The sequence below is a fragment of the Anser cygnoides genome, chromosome 7 (genome assembly GCF_040182565.1).
Source record: "Anser cygnoides isolate HZ-2024a breed goose chromosome 7, Taihu_goose_T2T_genome, whole genome shotgun sequence".
Taxonomy (NCBI): Eukaryota; Metazoa; Chordata; class Aves; order Anseriformes; family Anatidae; genus Anser; species Anser cygnoides.
Window position 1 is genome coordinate 19,062,943 of NC_089879.1, and position 18,800 is coordinate 19,081,742.

At 39.2% G+C, this 18,800-nt stretch overlaps 1 protein-coding gene across 4 annotated transcripts in view; it reads right to left on the minus strand.

Moving 5' to 3' along the window:
* WDFY4 (WDFY family member 4) overlaps positions 1–18,800 on the minus strand; it is a 134,699-nt gene that overhangs the window by 98,770 nt on the left and 17,129 nt on the right. For all 4 annotated transcript variants that reach the window (XR_010832719.1, XR_010832718.1, XM_048069286.2 and 1 more), the window contains 10 exons: positions 18,228–18,332; positions 17,171–17,361; positions 14,201–14,811; positions 11,106–11,199; positions 5,206–5,420; positions 4,236–4,348; positions 3,299–3,506; positions 2,945–3,021; positions 1,996–2,214; positions 1,443–1,627 (listed from right to left, as the gene is read on the minus strand). Coding sequence is in view for 2 of the 4 variants with exons in the window: in XM_048069286.2 (XP_047925243.2) it covers positions 1,443–1,627; positions 1,996–2,214; positions 2,945–3,021; positions 3,299–3,506; positions 4,236–4,348; positions 5,206–5,420; positions 11,106–11,199; positions 14,201–14,811; positions 17,171–17,361; positions 18,228–18,332 (2,018 nt within the window). In the remaining 2 variants the exon portion in view is untranslated. The remainder of the gene's footprint in view (positions 1–1,442; positions 1,628–1,995; positions 2,215–2,944; positions 3,022–3,298; positions 3,507–4,235; positions 4,349–5,205; positions 5,421–11,105; positions 11,200–14,200; positions 14,812–17,170; positions 17,362–18,227; positions 18,333–18,800) is intronic.

Consider the following 18,800-nt stretch of genomic DNA (forward strand, 5'->3'; position numbering starts at 1 on the left):
CCGAGTCTTATTTTGTTTAATGCAAACAGCTGTTGTAGGAAGTAGCTAGATTTTTTTTTTTTTTGAAAAGAAACCATATAGAAATTCGTGCTTAGCCCAGTCTTTAACAACTTGCTGTTAGGATGAGAGACTCCTAGCACGTGCCACTCTCTCACAGCTGAGATGTTGGAGACAGGGCTGGTCAGTATTAGGAGGCAGGACTTGATACTGGAATGAACAAATATTATGTCTGATACAACATAGTATACTCACCCACTCCCTAGCCTCGTCAACTCAGAAGTAGCTTTTGATATTTTTAACAGCCTTTGTGTAATTCTGATTTCTTACACAATCTTTTCTTTGCTGTAGATATTAAGAAGGTGTGAATCATGTCAGAGACCCCAGCACAGGGACCATCTTTTATTTACTAAATGCATTTTTTTATTTATTATGAGCTGTTTCTCTTTATGTTAAACACATTTGCTGTGAATTCTTTAATCAATTGCAATGCTTAGGCCTAGTTTTATTGATGACTTTCAGTCTCATTTGAAGGAAGGCAAATTAAATTAAATTTTCATTCTTGAAATGGATATAGGTCCCAAAAGGCATTTAGAAGACAGATCATTTTTCTCAAGTATGGGAAAGAGAATATTTGGAATTAAACAGGTTGCTTTTACAAGGGAAGTATAAAACACACAAGTGAGCTTTGCATATGTCGAGACTGACCTGAAATATGGGAACTGGAAAGAAGAGACCAAGGTTACAAGATGTAATTAATAAAAGGTATCTATTTAAAAATAAAACAAAAAAAACAACCCACACCAACTAGAGCTGCGAAAAAAACAGGCTACATTTTTAAAGCTGCCTGGCTCCAGCACTCAAAATCCATAAGTCAAATCTCAGTAATTATTTGAGATTAGCTTCAAAACCAGAAGCATGATGACAACATAAACTAAGGGTTCTTCTCATTTGTCCTTTAGATTCTAAACCCTTCACGTGCATTTTGTATTGTTTTCTCATGTCTTGTGCAACCAGAGAAATCTTTAATTCACCATTTTTCTGTGATAACTGTGGTTTTACTTCTATGTAGAAAGAAGATAGCAACAAATGTACAACTGCATTTCATGAACATAACCCTTAGTCACCTGTAAACTAGGTAAACACCACTCTCAAACTGAGTGTAACTGTTGGCAATTTTGAGTGGTTATCTCCTTATCGGTGGGTGAGAGAGATCAAAGAAAAAAATAATAATTCAAAGCATCAGTATACACTGATATACTTCTGAGCACAAACATTTCCTCATTTGTTTGTGTGATACATCTTTAGTAAGCAAATCACCATGCTTTGAGTCTATTGTGATTACACTGAGAAGACACGGTATGTGTACAGGGATTCCAAAGTGAAAAGCAATGATAGGCAAACGCTCAGCTGTCAGACACACGTTCTATGTAGAAAGTCCTTACCTTCGCGGAGCCAAGCGTCTGACCATTTATATATGCTGACACAGTGCAGCTCTTCTTTGCTTCCTTAGCAACTGTCACTGTGAGGTGATGCCACTGGCCAGTGACCAGCAGCTTGCCACAGCCAAACTGGACTTGCCCTGGAAATAGGGAGGGATTTAAGACCTCACCCTCAGGTTCCATGATATCTGTAACGAGAACAGTGGACAGTCAACAGTACTTACTGCCACACAGAACAGGCAGGAACTAGCTGTTTCCTCAAGTCCAGTCCCCACAGCTTTGCACAACCATATAACTGACGTTCAAAAGTTTTCCTAGAATGTCTATGAGTTTTATCATATATTGCATACTACAAGATAATTCTCAATACCTACAGCAAACTTAAAACTGAAATACGACCATGATTAACAAATGCAAAAGGAGTTCAAAAGAAAACCAAAGAGACAGAAAGTGTCATTAATGTTCTAGGTTTTTATAAAAAGAGAAAACTTGTTAATGAAAAAAATCCAGATAATCACAGGACATGAAACTGCAGCTTGATTGAGAATAGCCTCACCAAGTGGCTGGAATTCCACTTCCTCTGTGGAAATGACCAAGGAATGGTCCTGAGGGGAGAAGCTTATTGCAAAACAAACAAATTCTTGCTCTGTTCTTGCCATGTGCCTTACAACAGTGAGGAAACGGACTGGGTGACTGTTGTGCACTACACCAAACTTGCTAACCAGAAACCAGCAGGAGAGAGTCAGACCACTGGAGGGAGGGAACATTCTAGTGCCTGTAGACAGGAAACAAAAGGCAATTAGGAAAGTGGTTTCTCTATGCAGATATTAGCAAACTGCTTGCTGCTTCATTTGTAGCCCAAATCATATAAGAACCAACATTAGAATTTGAGGTTTAATTTCTCATTTTTTTTCTAGATTTTACTGCCCATCTTCAATGTTATAGAGACTGCATATGCAAGTGTGTGTGCACATATAAGTGACCTAAAATTGACTGATGAGAAATGATTGCTAGATCTCTGTTTCACAGAGCTCATCACTTGGGTAGCACTGAGCCAGAAACAAGTTTTATGGAATCCACAAAATTCAGGAAGCAAGAGGTACAGTATGAATAACCATTTTCCAGTACACCAAATAGAGGATTTTCATCTATAGGAGAATCCCATTTAACGTTAAGTGACACAGTTTCTATTCCTTCCGTGGGAGACTACCCTAAAATCTGGTGGTTCTTACTTGTTAAGACTGTTTTCTTAGCACTTTGTGTTGCTAATGTTAATGTATCACACTATTAAGTGGCACCTGATGTTGCATTTTGGAGAAACGATTTGTACAGCTCAGAGCTGGACTGGGACACAGACAGAAGCATATTGAAGCACACACAGTTTAGTTGCTACCATTTCTTACAAACAAACGCCTTTAACTGGCCTGAAAACAAACAAAAAAAACAAACAAACAAAAAAAAAAACAGTACATTCAGAAAGCTGTGGTAAGTCAGAAAGTTCTTACCCATGCCAATTCCACCTGAGACAGATTGCTCTGCTCCTGGGCCCATTACAGTGGCCAAGGTAGGGAGGAACAAACACCTACAAAAGCAAGGAAGTACCCATTCATCAGAAACTTAAACTCATCCCTGAATGTCACCAGTGACTTAATACTGCACAGTTAAGGCAGCAAGGAAGAGTCTATGCTAACAGCAATAAGGCAATGTCTCTAGGCCAGAAAAGCTGGCAACATTGCTTCAAGGAAGGCAGCTATAGGGCACAAGGAAGAACTCAGATGAGAGATGTAACTAGCTATGTCCAGAATAAGGGCTTGAGAAGACTGCAAAGCAACTAATGAAGAAAGCAATAGCAGTAGTACCCATATCCTTCCATGGACATGTCAAATTCCACAAACGATGGAGCCAAAGAAGTGCTGCAGAGCTGGAAGTTTCGTGGTGATGTCATGGAGATGAGACTCATTGCGGTCTGGAGTGCCAATGCAGACCCCTTAGACAGCCAAGGGGAGGTACTGAGAGGCACAACTGTCTGAAGAGCAGTTTTATTGTCAATTGTGATCCCCTTTGAACCTACAAGATCAACATAGTGCAAAAAGAGATCAGTGTCTGCACTACTTTTTTTAAAATCACAGGCTTTGCCCATATTCAATTCTTCACTGCTAAGATCTAGTGTTGCATGAGGCATTGGCTCTTCAACTAATACATCCTCAGTAACCTGCAGAAATCCTCAGCAATACACAAAAGTATTCCACTGAAAGAATCTCAGAATAGTAGGCTAGCAAGAGAGATGAGTTTACAGAAGAGAGAGCCATATTTTCTCTCCACACCTCTTCAGGCAGCTCCAAACTTCACTTCTAGTAAAAGAGGTTCTTAAGTCCCTGGTTCTGTTTTTCTCATACACAGACTATTCAATAGCGCCATAAAGTAATGGTTACTACCAACACATGGGAGGAGATCTGAAGAATGACTGCAAAGAATTTAAGGCCCAAATCTGCACCATGCTGTATCAGGTGTCTCAAGCATGAGAATGGTGTAGGTGCAAAATACTACTACAGAAGCCTTTCAACTGCAAAATATGTTAGAACAGAGAACGGACTGGGATGGAAAATGGCCCATAGCAAGCAGACTGCTGGGATATCCTAGGGATTGCAAAAACCAGTTGTCTCTTTCACATTTTTAACTATTTCCAGCTATGACTGGCTTGGAGCCAGACATAGCTGGAACCAGCAATTTCCTGCCATTACAGACATCTATCATCCAACCACAGTATCAGTAACAGGCTGTTCATTGAGTGCTTACCTTCATTCAAAGCTGCTTCAGATGAATCACTCTCCTGACACGAAAGTACTTTAGTCCTGTTTGTGCTGGGCCTGGAAGGTATTGATGAAGGCCTTCCCAACCAAAGAAATTGCCTGGAAAAACAAAACAATAAAAAAGAAAATACAATAAATACAGATACTTGGGAGTCACAGCAACCATGCAAATACAATTCAGACCCTGGGAGATCAACTTTATCATTGGAAACCAAATTTTAAAGACATCTGAAATAAAACAGAATGAATGCTTTCCATTGCATCATCACAAATAGATGTCTTGCTTTAATACTTTCGCCTTTCAAGACATCTTATCGAAAAATAAAAAAAAACAGAAGTTTTATTTTTTCAGCAATACTTTTGTATTACTACCATTTTTTCAGGGGAAAAAAACTATGGATTCTTTAAAAAATGAATTTGTTCAATTTTTTATTAAAATAAATCCACTGCATATCCAAACTTCATCTGCACTTTTATCTTTACAAGGTACACTTCGTGCCTAGCATCTGTGAGCATTAAAGGAGAAAGCACATCTTCAAAGTAGAAACAAGACTATACTTTATTTCTGTATCTGTCATTATTGATCTGAGCTAAGAGACAGTTACTTCAACTCTTCAGGAAAGTTTCTCCATATGAATATATGGATATATGAATATATATTTCTCCAGGGGAGAATAATCCTGAATCACCCTAGTGTTTTGCAGTTACTTAGTTACCATTCATAAATGGCTTTACAACCCTTGCAGAGATGATTCAGGAGACTACAGACTTATACCATTTTCAGTAATTCATTTAAGCATATAACCTGTGACTAACAAGTCAGAAATATTAAATGAGTCTTGAAACTAAAAGTCTTGCTGAATATGGGCACTACATGAAGTGTCCAATTAAAACACAGACTTTACAAAAATTTGCACCACTAAGGGAAATTTGTTCCATTAAAAATAATCTGATACCTTAACACATCTGGCTCAATAGATTGTGAGGCAAGCTTCTCAAAAACTCTCGTGAGGGGCAGATGCAGTGGATGGCTCTCATTGCGGAAGGCATCCTGACAGGAAGCTATGATAGTGCTCAGCAAGCCAGAACCACACATCACCTGGCGACTCTTCTCTGACTTCACCAGGGACTGGATATGATCAGCCACAGCACACTGGATTTCCTGAGAAAGCTGAAAGACAAGGAACTGAGGTCAGTGACCTGGAACTAAAACTGTACATGGTGACTGCATTTGTTTTTGCAGTTGCTGAGTCTCTGGGTACAAAAATCTGGCCCCAAAAGACACCTCTAAGGCAAAAGGCTCAAGTGCAACTGCATGGCTGTTCTATAAAACTGTGCATCTGAACAGTCTGGATATATCCACAGCTGAGTAACTGCTCAGCTACCCACAGCTGAGCTTTCTGAAAACACCACTATGTTAGTGAGGGATGTCAACAATCACCTCTCATGCAAAAGAGGGAAACACCACCAAGGGCAGGTTATTAGGCATAATTTTCAAGACCAACACATTTACTTAGAATGTATTTAACATGGGGAGTCATGCTGACATATTCTGTTCTTCTGCACTGTTGTGAAAGCACTGTTGTTTAAACAAAACTACATGTAGCAAAGTCCTGAAACAAAAACACTTTGTCTACATATTTTGCTGAATTGATGCTTTAATTCACTATTGCTTCTTAATGGTCTTAAATAGTTTTTAAAGAAATCTTTAAGATTTCTAAGATTTATTTTACTTTAAGATTTTAAAGAAACCCTTAAGAATTTCTGAATTTTCACTATCTTTAGAACAATTAGTTCCCACTTAGGAAAGAAGCCTACTCCACTGACAAGACTAGGTTTCTCTCAAAAGTAACTATGCAACATATTTAAACAAATCTTTCCATTATTCCCCATCCTCAAGAGCCCTTTGGCTTTCTCACACACTCTTCAAGGAAATATCTATACACATTTTTAAAGAAAAACAGACAGTGGCAGACACAGATTATGACATTTGGATTCAATTTTATGACACAAAAGAGAAGCAACTTCACTGGATTCTGCACACGCTAGTTTATTAACTGTAAAGAGCAATTCAGCTCTTTTCCATGCAGACCAAACTTTGAAGAGCTCAAAACCAGTACAGGACAAATTCAAAGCTGAAAAGTAATTTCTTTTAAAAAGTGCTCAACAACCAAAAGCATCAAGTGCAACACCTGGACAACAATAGTAGTGCATCATGTGTAAGATACATTGGTTTTGTAAACACAACTACTGGTTTTGATACCTGAGGAGAGAGTTCTTCAGATAATCTTTTCTCCTGTCTCAGACTGTTCATTTCCAGTAACATAAGTTTCAATGTGCATCTAATTACATGCAGAAATCCTCCACCAGACTAAACCAACATCATTCTTCTTCTAAGGGGAGGAATTTATTTCTACTGTGTATCAAAGCCTCAGTAACTTTTTGGAACTTTAAATTATTATTTACACCATTTTTGACTGGATGAAGGAAAGTGTCTGCATATATAAAGCCATGAGAAAAGGAAAAAAAAAGAATAGTACAAGTCTTGATTAAGTGAAACTACTAGTTTACTCCAAAATAAATCCAATAAAACCGTAATGGCATACAAAACATTGATTGTTTTCGTTAGCTTAGCAGCTTTGTCAATACCACTATTGCCTTGTTTTGAATAAAATGTGCTGTTTTCATGGATCTTAGTTCCAGTAAAATGAGATATCAGTGGAAATACTAATGGTGGCCAGGAAACCAGGCTGTGTGTTTCTATGTGCATGGATTGATTTTCGTAACACATACCACTTGCAGCACTTGAATCAGGATATTGAAGGTGCAATCAGAATGCAGTTGGGCTCACAGCTCTGCCTCAAATTTGAGGCTAAAGGGCAAAATGTCACCTAGCAATTTGCCTGGTCTGCTTAAGTAGTTCCCAGATTCTTGCTCCTAAGAGCCCATAGTTGCAAAACTTGGTAGTTGAATTCAATTCATTGTTACTCCTCTTCAAAATGATCACGTGATGTGTAAGATGACTAAGAACTTTGAACCTTCAGTGGTGGGGGTTAGTTTCAAAAGGATTTTCAATTTTCTTAGGATTAAGAATGATATGTCAATAATTGAGTGCACAATTGGAAAAAGACGACACTTTTCAACCTTGGAGCACCTTTCACTTGAAAAGCTTGAAAAGCTATCAGCCCCCAAAGAAAATTAGAATTAAGTTCTAACAATACTGTTTTAATTTTACTAGGCATCAAAAGTAGATTTTTCAAGAAGTTTGAAGTGTCTCAGGGCTTCAAATTATGCTTTTAAAAGAAAAACGTAGACACCCATGAGTTTAAAACCCATTGGCGATAAAGAGATTGGGTCTACTTCCAAAAATCAGTTGTGCGTTTTACCCTTTAAAACGTTATCAAAAATAAATCATTCCAAAATTCACCATAGTTAAAATGATCTTCAGTACAGTTAGTCAGGAATTCTGGGCTGAGTCCGTACGTCTTCAATCAAAGGTATGCTACCAAGATTTTAGGATAACTTCAGAGACACTGAATGCTTTTTAAGGAGAAAGTGCACAGCAAGAGAATTGGTACAAATAAAGTGGCAGGCTGTAGGACTGGAAGCACAATAGGAAAATTGCTGTTACCAAGCTTCAGAAGTTGTTCTGTCAAGGAACAAGCAAGCAAACTTCTTACTAAAAGCCCAAAAATAACCTTGAAAAAGAACATGTAGAGAGGCTATGCATTTAAAAAATAATAATAATAAAAAAAGAAAGCTGTGCTGTAATCAGAATAGGTTAATAAAAGAAAAAAATCCTCAAGGGGACAAGACTGAAGCAAAGCTTGCAGAAAAGTGCTCAGGGGAAAGAGCTGACCTTCAGCTGCCAACCCTGGCTAGAGGACCTGCTGCCAGGGTGTTTGTGGTCCCCTTCTCCTGCCAGGGTTCTGGTCAATTCTCCCTTTCTCCCAAAGCCTTGGCAATGAAACCCAAAACGGAATGAAGTTCTAGCCAAAAACTTGAGGAACTTCCCTGTGCAGCTCACTGCAGTAGTTCAGGAACTTGGTGTGGTATTAACATTTACATTAGCAGTAGTATCATTAATAGGTGTCTAAAGGCCGACAAATCTCAACTGTCATACAGCCTTTTGCAGGCCATATATAACAGTGTTAGAGACCTGTTAGGGTTAGAATGAATTACATTTTTAGGAAGCGTAAATATTTGGAAAGTGTTATGTTCTTAACATCTGCAGTAAGAACAACTTGATTTGGTTAACTTTAAGACAAAGATAAAAGACCTCTTTCTAACAAAGTTGCTAAGTCCTTATTGAACTATTTTAGTTTTACAACAGTGAATATGACAACAGTTCATCATAGAAGAGACATGGATAAATAGAGAGGATAAATCCAGCTGTGGCAGAAAGAATATTATTTAGCAAGAGTGTAGTGTATAAATAATTTACATAATGAATGATGCGATAGTTTTGTTGTGGTTCTTTTTGTTTGGTTGTTTGTATTGTGGTTTTTTTTGGTCTGCATTCACAAGAAGACCCAAGAAACAAGCCAGGAAGATGACGCAGAACTGAATCATGTTTTGATTCTCGTTTACAAATTTCTTGCCTTTCTCCTCCTGGCCTTGTGAGATCTAGGAACTCTCCTTATCTGACATTGCAAAAAGAAAATATCTGGCGTAACACTTGGAAATCTTAAAGTCATGGTCCAAAATGCCAGACAAGGAGATACGTCCAAGGGGAACTTTTAAGGTAGAATAAACTATGAGTGTCCTGAGCCTCAGAGTTAAAGTAGATGTTAACCTGTCTGACTTGTACTTAGTTTTCGAAACACATGATAATGCCATCATTCATCAGTGAACAGGAAACATAAAGGAAAATCTGCCTTGTATATTGTTAAACTGTATGTAGTTTGATGGGAACTGCCTTAGATGTACTCACCCTATGTATGAACATGAGCAATAACCTCTAAACACTGACTACTGACTCAAAGACTGTCTCTTGGGGGTTTTAAGGCTTTTAAGCAAGTGTTCATACCCATATGACATTCAAATCATTTTTGATCATATCTAGGAATGTGAGCAATAAACAGCCACAAATCTGTTCTCAGCTCTTACTTGTCATTCTGGACAGTCAGAAAAATGGTTGAACTGCAAGACCATCTGTTTTGCTGTCTACCACTGTTTTTTCTATACCTACATGCTCAGCGTTGCTTCAGCCCATTATTGCTTAGGTCTGACAAAGGTCACCAAGCAACAGCAACTTTGGCAGGAAATGGATATTATTTCTGAGGGTCAGAGTCAAAGTACATTAATTTTATTGAGTTCCATTAACGTTTCTCTAAAGGCTGTGCTTTCTCATTGCCATTTCTGTGAAAGCAAAAGATCTGCACATGATTTGCACATTCTGAAGATTTTTCCAGATGAATTCCAAATAGGTGGGCCTAAAAGATCATTTATAGCTCTAAAACAAGTTGAAAGAGATGAGCTACTAACTGTTCTTCACCATTGCTCCTAAAAAAAAAAATATGCTATTTGACTCAGTCCTAAACTCAGAGCAAGAAACTCCTTTGGATTTTTAATTTAAAATTGAATGAAAATCTTCAGCAAGAAAGCTCTATCCACAAAGAAATTATTTCATCTCTCTTAACTGCCACATTGCAGCACTAAAATAAAGAATAGCACTGTTTGGTACAGAGGGAAATTCAAAGGGTAATTCCTTCTTTTACTAAGACACTTAGTTCCACCTGTTGCATCAGTTCTTGCCTGACTTGCATTTTCCAAGGAATTTGTTTCACAAGGGTTTGTGCAGTGGCATACATTACAAGGAAAGGTATTTAAATCCAGCCTTTTGTGTCACTACCTGGTAGCATGAATGAGCTGCCCAAACTATGAGACACAAAGTTCCAATCATTCTCTCACCTGCCTTTAAACAGAATTACCAAGAAAATCTTATTTCCTCTATCCTTTTTGTGGCTCATTTGATGAAAAAATCTTCAGGCCGTGTTAATTCCTACTCCAAGTCCAAGGACCCAATGTAACAGTTGTCCCAATTTACCCAATGCAATCCTATTCACAACAGCAATACTAAACAAGAAATATCAACAATAATTTCTTGTTGGCAAAGAAAAAATGAGCAAGAAATGATGGAAAAAGATGAACGCAATTAAATACATGACTGAAGTATCTCAAATTTGTGCTCCAGTCCTTCAAATTTTTAAGCACACTGCCATCTACTGAGGATCTGACAGACTAGACTCTCTCTCACACAACTCAGCCATAGAGCCAACACAGATTCACATTCTTGATGGCACTCTCTCTCATCCAATTAACCATTCTACTTGTTTATCAGGAATTCATTACTGTAATTATCAAAATTTCAATAGCTGCTGCCTTGGTTCTGCTACACAGAGTTGGGACATGCTGGCAGTTAGTTGCACTCCCATCTTCCACAACTCTGGATGAAAAATCTGGTTTTATTTCAATCCCTCTGCACATATTTTAACCATATTCAAGTATTTAAGACAAGATAGCAGATGCAATGTAGGCAGTTTACTTGTTCAGTGAGGGTGTATCGGAGGCCAGACAAAGCAAAACAGAGTCTAAATTAATTGTAAGCTTATGGACTGTTAGACCTAAAGAGCCAGATTGTTCTGGTTGCTAGATCAATTAGCAATATTTTAACAATTTTCAGTGGACTAGTTCTGTTCATTCCTTGTTATTGTTTATCTGAATTTATAACAGAAATCAAAGCCCAACTCATCCAAGATTGCAAACAAAAGCCACACACACAAGACACCAAGACACAGGTAGGAAACACTGATTGATTTGAACAAAATTCACAAGGACCCACTCTCAGACTTACCTGAGAGTGTCCCTCTTTGTACAGCTTTGGCAGCAGTCTCACCATAACACAGACAGCACCTGGATGTACAATGACACAGTCTCTCGTTTCCCACCTGTAGGAAAAAAGATGCATAAGACTTATAATTATCATTAACTGCAGCAAGGAGGTTATAACCAAGGTTCCAGCAGAGTACAGTATTAAACCTGTTTAGCAGTAACCAGGCTTGGCATTTGAAAATGGAGAAAATTTGAAAATGTCTCAGCAAACAATACAGATGACCTGGAGCAGATGGGAGCCTCCTGGGAGTAACAAAGACAGGGCATAACCTGCTCATGATCTCATGTGTCAGGAACCTGCAGGTTGAAAGATGTGCAGCAGCCTCTTTAAATAAACTTTACCTTTGAAGGTACCTGAACTACAGAGAACAGACAACCAGAGGTCTCTGTGAGGCATCAGCCCAGAGGTATCATATATTTTTTATTTCCAAGCAGTTTGTAACTTTGGTCAGACAGTAACTTCAGTGCTTTCAAACCAAAACAGCAAGATGAAAATATGAGACAGCCTTGATGAAATCAGCATGCCACCCTTCCCTTCTAACACCAGAATCTACTTAAATTAGTAAAAGAAAGTTATGTATCTGCGCTTCCCCACCAGTTTTCACTTTCACCATGCATCACCTTTGCACACTCAGGCACAGGAAAGAACTGAGGCATCAAAGCTACCACAGAGAAAACTTGCTTATGCCATGATGCAGGCTAGAGGTCAGATGTACCTCTAAGACAAAGGCACTTCATAGCAGTAACTCTACTCCAGGCACTGCACGTTCATCAGCATGTTCACAGAATCATCAGTATTTCTGGGTGCACCTCTGAACTGGAGTTGTGATGTGCACTGTTGGAAACATCTATCCCAAAAATATTTTATGAAGAAAGCACAGGCAACATCTAACATCCATAGTTAGACAGAAAAAATAAAGCACAACGTGCTTTCCAGTCTCTATAAATCAAAGGGCATAAGTAAAAGAGCAAGCATTAAAAAAAAAAATTGTACGAGGGACCTGAAAGGAGGGTAAAATGCTGTAATTAACACCTGTTAGCCATGACCGAAAAAGGCTCATCTGATACATCAGAGCAGCAAGTAATATGTAGCACACTGCCACACAGTGACAAATAATTCTCACTGCACCCTCAAGGAAAATACCAAATAACACTTTCAAAGCAGTTGCTCGTTTGCTCCATTTTCTGTGTAATCGATCAAAATCAGATCTGGTATAAATACCTAAGAAAACAGTGAGTCCAGTGTCCCTGACCAGCATCACACTGCTCCCCTGTCAGCACTGGACACTCACTCCCTTCAAGAATATCAGATAAGCATATCCTTTCAGTCTTATCTCCATCCCTCTCTGTGGTTTTCCAAGAGGCCTTCGTTTCCTGGCTTGTCTTAGCAGAAAAGCTGCCTCCATGCACCACCTCCTCACCCTTGCAAATACCCCAGCTTCAGGACTATCCAGTCAGCCCCATGATACCACTCCCTTTACCCCATCACTGTCACTGTGTGGATCCCAAATGCACTCTGCACTGACTGTTACTTAATGGCAAGACAAGAAAGAGGGCCTGGGGACAAAACTAGATGCCACAAAGAACCTGAAGAGCCATTAGCATAATCTGTCCAACGGCAGCTGCAGCAGCCATCCTGCTGGGGTGGGAACAAAGAGAAGCTTTCCTCCCAAAGAGAGAGCACCCTCACTAACACAGCTTGCAGCAAACCATCTCAAATCCCCAGCAGCAAGAGGAAAAACGGGAGGTGGTTCAAACAGTAACACAAGAGCAGGAACTCAGAGGGCCATTTTTCAGACAGGAATGAAAGAGTGAATTCCCCTGTTACCCAGCAGCTTGCAGCATCATTCACCACAGAACAGTGTAAGAGGCTAAAATACTACCCAGTTAAAATGGTGATATTCCCGTGTCTGAGTCACAGGCTCCTAGAACTACCAGATCACCTCCTTTCTCCCTCTTCAGGGGATCTTAAATCCATGTCACAGGACAGGGCATCACAGGCCACCTACACTGGCTGCACTCAAGTTCCTCCTTTCAAACTGTCTAGCTCCATGCTGAAGCCTTTTTCAGGAGGAAGTGAGAGTGTGGAGTACAGCTAGGAGGAAGCTGCATAAGAGGAACCACAGGCTTGAAGGAATGCTGGGAACTTGATTTCTTAGTTTTATTTTCAGAAAATTTACTGCTGGAAAAGGATACAGGCTGTACATCATGAAAACTGACAGCTTGCTAGAATATGTTCTGCTGTTTGCATACAGTGATGGCTGAGGAATAGTCTAAAGCAAGGGCTGAAGAAATCTCCCAGTTATAAGCACTGCACTCAACCTTTTTAAGTGTAACTCCAACCAGAAATGTTTTTGAGAAAAAGACTGGGAGATCCAAGATAAAGCTGCAGACACAGGAAGGGGCAGATCTCACAAATTATGAAATGCAAATAATTTAGAACTGATTCACAGCTGACAGCTACATCGATCTCTGGTGTAGTCTTTCCTTCCTGCCATACTCCACTAGATCTGGCATGCAGCATGACTATTCCTTTCCCAGCTTTCTCTATTTAAGCTGTACAACTAGATGAGCCAGTGTGTGCATGTGTGGGCACACACCTGGGCACACATAAATCAGGGAGCATTTAAAACAATTTAAAAGCTTTTATTTTTAATATATGAGGTGACTGGAAACAGCTACTCACATCATTAAAAAAGTCAAAATTGATTGGGGGATGTTCAAGCAAAGACTAATTATTAGTTGCAAGTCCCAACAACCCTCCTTAGAATCCAATCCTGCTCACACATTGCGCGTGCCAGAACCTTCAGCTCTAACTGGGCAACTCTCAGGCTTCTGTGTCCCACTGCTCCACTAAACACGTATGCCCTAACATTTACCACCATTTACCTTTCAAAACAACGGGATTTCTGCTGTCTGAAGGCCTGGAATTTGGGACTGTATGACTGATTTGTTTGGTCTAGGGAAATGTTGCCACACCCTGCCTTAGTTTACTACCATATAAAATGCAGATACCAGTCTTACTATTATATTTCCTATAGTAAAATCAGGACTTACTTCTCCTCAGGGTTTTCCCATAACCTGTATGCCGAGGCAGGTAATTTGTTGACTAATCTTTTGAAAGCAACAGGATGTTCTTCTTGAGCTTCAGGTCCCTCCTGATCATCTCTCGATGGCTCACCCACCTCTGGTTTTATCTCCTTGAAATAGCTCTCCAGATGGAGGGTTCCTTTGACCATATGATCAAGAAAATTCAAAATCCATATGCAGTTCTTCAGCCATGCTGGGAAAGGTTCTGAGGAGCAGAAAGCTGCATCCAAGAATTCTGCAAATGTCCTTTTCTTCTCAAGGCTCAGAGGGTTTTGCCATTCTCTTTGTGTCCAGAAACAACCGAGTGACCCAAGATCCTCTGCCATCTTTTCAAAGAGGCTGTTCCTCTGAAAGAAGTCACTGTTTACAGGGTCCAAGTGCAGGGCTGCTGTTATCCCCTGAAGTGTGTAGAAAACAAGCTCCATTATGCGATTCTGTCCAACTGCTGCCCACAGCCCCGATGGAGGGTCCTGCAAGGCACCTTCCATGTCTGAGAGAAGAGACAGGAGTCCATTGAATCCACTGCAAGTTCTGAAAGCTGAATGACTTTTGGGACTCTCCAATATTCTCAGGAGTGACTATAAACATTGGGAAGACAGGAAACAAAAGAAGCACTTTAAAAAAGGGTAAAAATAGAATATTTTTAAATTGCAAGTTTTTAGCAAAATTCTTTAACTGAAATTTCACTCAGAACAGAAAAAAAGTTAGTCAAAGGTAAGGTCACCACCTCACATCTTTTCTCCTCCTCCCTTCTCCCATGTACCCACAGAGTCAAACATCCTAGATTCATACATACCCTCAGGAGAAAACACACAGCCTGAGAGGTGAAGAATGGTGCTCACAGGAATAAAGTAAAGAAAAAATTCCTGCATTACATAGCTTAGCTAGTTTGGCCAGAGATACTGTTTCAGACCTTTGGCTAATCTCTGATCAATCTTCTCAGACACTTTCAAGAAATCTTGAGATGAAAAAGAAAAAGTGACAAAGCATAGCCCAAAGAATACAGCAAGCAGCAGGCTCTCCTCATTAAGAAAAGCAAGAACAATTCCCATTCTCAGTAGACTTATTTTTAAAGTCTGCACAACGCTTTAGAAGAGAAACAGCCATGAAGAGTCAAACCCAAAGACAACAAAGTTATTAAGTTTTCTCTAACTTCTGTGGGCTTAAAGCAGGATATAAGTGAATGCCACTTGACAATATTACACAGGTATAAAACCCAACCTATTCCACTTGTAAATTTGAAATGCTACGGGCTTGCCATTGCAAAACAAATCTAGCAAAGATGTTAAGAGTTATAGCAGTGGAAGTAAAGTCAGTGGGAAAAAAAAAAAAAAAAAAGGTTGTGAGGAAGCAGTCTAGTGTATTTGAATGCAATCCACCCCAGGTTTGGGAGACGTTCAACAATTTATTTTGTAAAGATGATGCTCTTTCAGGCACTGGGGAGCTTCCAAATTTGAGTCTGTATCTTTTCACATTGGAAAGAAATTCACTTTACAACCTGGTGAAGAGGAACAGTTCTAACAAGTGTATCTCCCAGAAAGAGGATCTAGGACTGTGAGAAAAGGTTGCCAGAACTAGAGGGGGAAGGGAAACACCGTTACTGCCATTCAATTTTGTATGATAATGCATCAAACCAGGCAGAGACTTCTGAACAGGGAGTAAATTTAATAACTCAAGAGTTGAAGTTATCAGGATGGCTTTAACACATTTCAGAGAAGGTCAACAGTAACCACATTTCCTCCAGCTCTAACTCAGTTAGAATTTAATCGCCTATGAGTTAGTATTCCTCTGTCTTGAATCTATAAAACTGATGTCTGTTGGAAACCCCCTAACTCAGTTAACGTTAACAGAATTTATTTCACATTCCATTATTTGTTATTCCTCATAATTGTCCACGTGCCACCCTGGAATACGGCAGTGCTAATTACATTTGGGCTCAGGCTTTAACAGCTAAATATATATTAGCAAATCAATCTGAATTTGTGTATAACACAATCACAGTCCCAATGGATGCAGATAATAAATTCATTTGCTTACATTATGTTTTAATACAGTTATCATTTGTCAGAATTAGACACCGAAGCTACATTTATTTTCATATTAGTTTGGACACTGCACTCAACTTCTCCACAAACATTGTTAAACTTTACTGTTTCAAATCAAAGCTATAAAAAGTGACAAAATTTAAAGTAACATAGTTCTTTTATCACAAAAACAGCTGCTATATTGTGCTAAAAGGTGAATTCTGTTCACACCTGGTAGAGAATGCAGAATGAAACTTTAAATTAATTCTTACAACACTGCTGCTTTTCAGTTTGATGTTTATGACCTAAACCAGAATAAAGCACACTGATTCTTTCCCCTGCTTCAGTTGCTTATGGATCAGACCCTCCATAAACATCCATAAGAATCCTCCTTACCATGAACTCACCTCTGTTTTTCCCTTAACACTGGTGTATGCAAGAGATTACCAAATTAAGGACAGCAAAGCTACAACCTTGGAAATGTATCAGAATCAAGCTGTTCCATCTCATGCCTACCCTGCCCCCTCCAATCTTACTCTTTTACCTCTTCCCACATCCACCCTTCACATCTCCATTTTCATTCACATTTGTTTGCCCTTTCTGTCACATTACATATAACCGCACATACAACGGTGCCCTAATATTTGCCACTTCCATTTCTCTGTCCTGTGTTACTATTTGAGTTCACGGTATTTCAGTCTGATACTGAAGGAAGGTGCTGACCACACAGACGGCCCCCACCAAAAGTCAAAGCGCCTGATCTACCAGAATCAAAAACTGGTCCGTAGCTCCTTCCTCTTCAGCACTTACCTTCCTGGAAAAACACAGTGCTGGGGAAAGATTAAGAGCAATTTGCCACAAGCCAACCAGTTTCCAAGAAAACATCAACCAACTTGGAATCCATGTTAATTACCTTCAGCAGATCTAGCTTCAGATTTAGTTCCCCTTGAGTAGAAGAACAGAGGGCTCCAATAACAATGCTCATATATTCTTCATAGTTGATGACTGACAGCTGCTCCAAGATGCTAAGAGTAGCACTCCTGTAGCACTCATCATCCAAAAATATCTTGATGTATGGCACCATTCCATAGTCCTTTAAAACAACTGGGGAAAAATACATTATCATTTGTTACTTAAAGGATCCTTTGTTTGTAGTTTTTAGAAGCAGATTTTCAGTGTTGGTGTGCAGTGCCACATTTCTACAAATACAGCGCGAGAGGCAGGAAAGAAAAGATTATTAAGCTAATGGACACAAACTGAAGAGGACAAGAGGGGATAAAATCACGGGATGATCACAGTCTCTAACCATCAGAGATGACAGTTTCCCAATTCAATAATGCATGAAAAGGTGCCTAATTAGTTTTCAGCTTAAACATTCCTTTAGTTTATGAAGCAGACTTGTCTTTGAGGCAGTTTGTGATGATACATTTGCATTGTGTAAGATGTTGCAAATGAGGACTCTAGAATTCAATAGTGAATTAAATGAGCAGATTCCAGTATTCAGAAGATTGTTTTTACTCCTGTATTACTACGTCATTTTACTATGTTCCACAAGACTCCCCATACAAACGTCTCTCTTAATTGTGCCAATACTGAATGTACAAGTGTGACCCATCATGTCTCTGATCATGTCAAGATTTCACATAATAGACACCATGGAAGAAAAACATGGATGAACAAACAATACATAAAACTCTCACACACAATTTTGTTTTCCATGAGTAAAGTTTACATCTTCTGTGTAAATGTTTTAGGGTCATCCACATGGATGAGGGAAGTAGCACAACTACCAGGGTAAGTCTCATTGTGGAGAATGTGGATATCTTTACTGTATTTCTGGTGTAACACTGTCATCCCTACACTTCCCACTGAAGCACAAAAGCCAGAAAGTTTGTTGGTGTTCCTGAAGAGGCATCGTGACTACTTATCACCAAGTATCGCAAAGGCAATGCAGTCATGTCATTTCTTACCAGTGTTCCTTACAGACCCCAGAGTAAGTGCAGCCACCATCTTCAGCATGACAGCATTTAATTCCTTCTCAGTGCCTTCTTCTGGAGCAGGCAGTTGGGTTCCAGCTGTCAGTGTATTAGAAGTAGTAATAAAATTTATACAAGATGTAGTTAACTGTAGCTAGATTATCATAAACAAAAAAAATAAAACCAATTCTCCAGCAAATTCTAGTTTAATTAAATATTATTTGCAGACTACTTGAACTCTAAAGTGAGCAGCAAAAGACAACCAGGGCACTGTCTAGCAATCAGGTTTTAGTCTGGAATTGGGAAACACAGGTATGACTCTAGGCTCTGCATCCCAAACTCTTGCATAACTATAGACAGTACTAGTAATAGCTATGTTTCTACTTGCCACTTATATAGCTGATGTAAAGTGACCTGTTCAGTAATACCTAGCAGGAGCACACACAAATAAAAGAACATTAGAGCTTCTGAGCTGCAAAGTGGAAAAATATAGCAACAGATAGTACATAGATAGCTAAACTAAAAGTGCAAAGCAGAAAACGTCTGCATGTTTAAAGGCAAGCATTT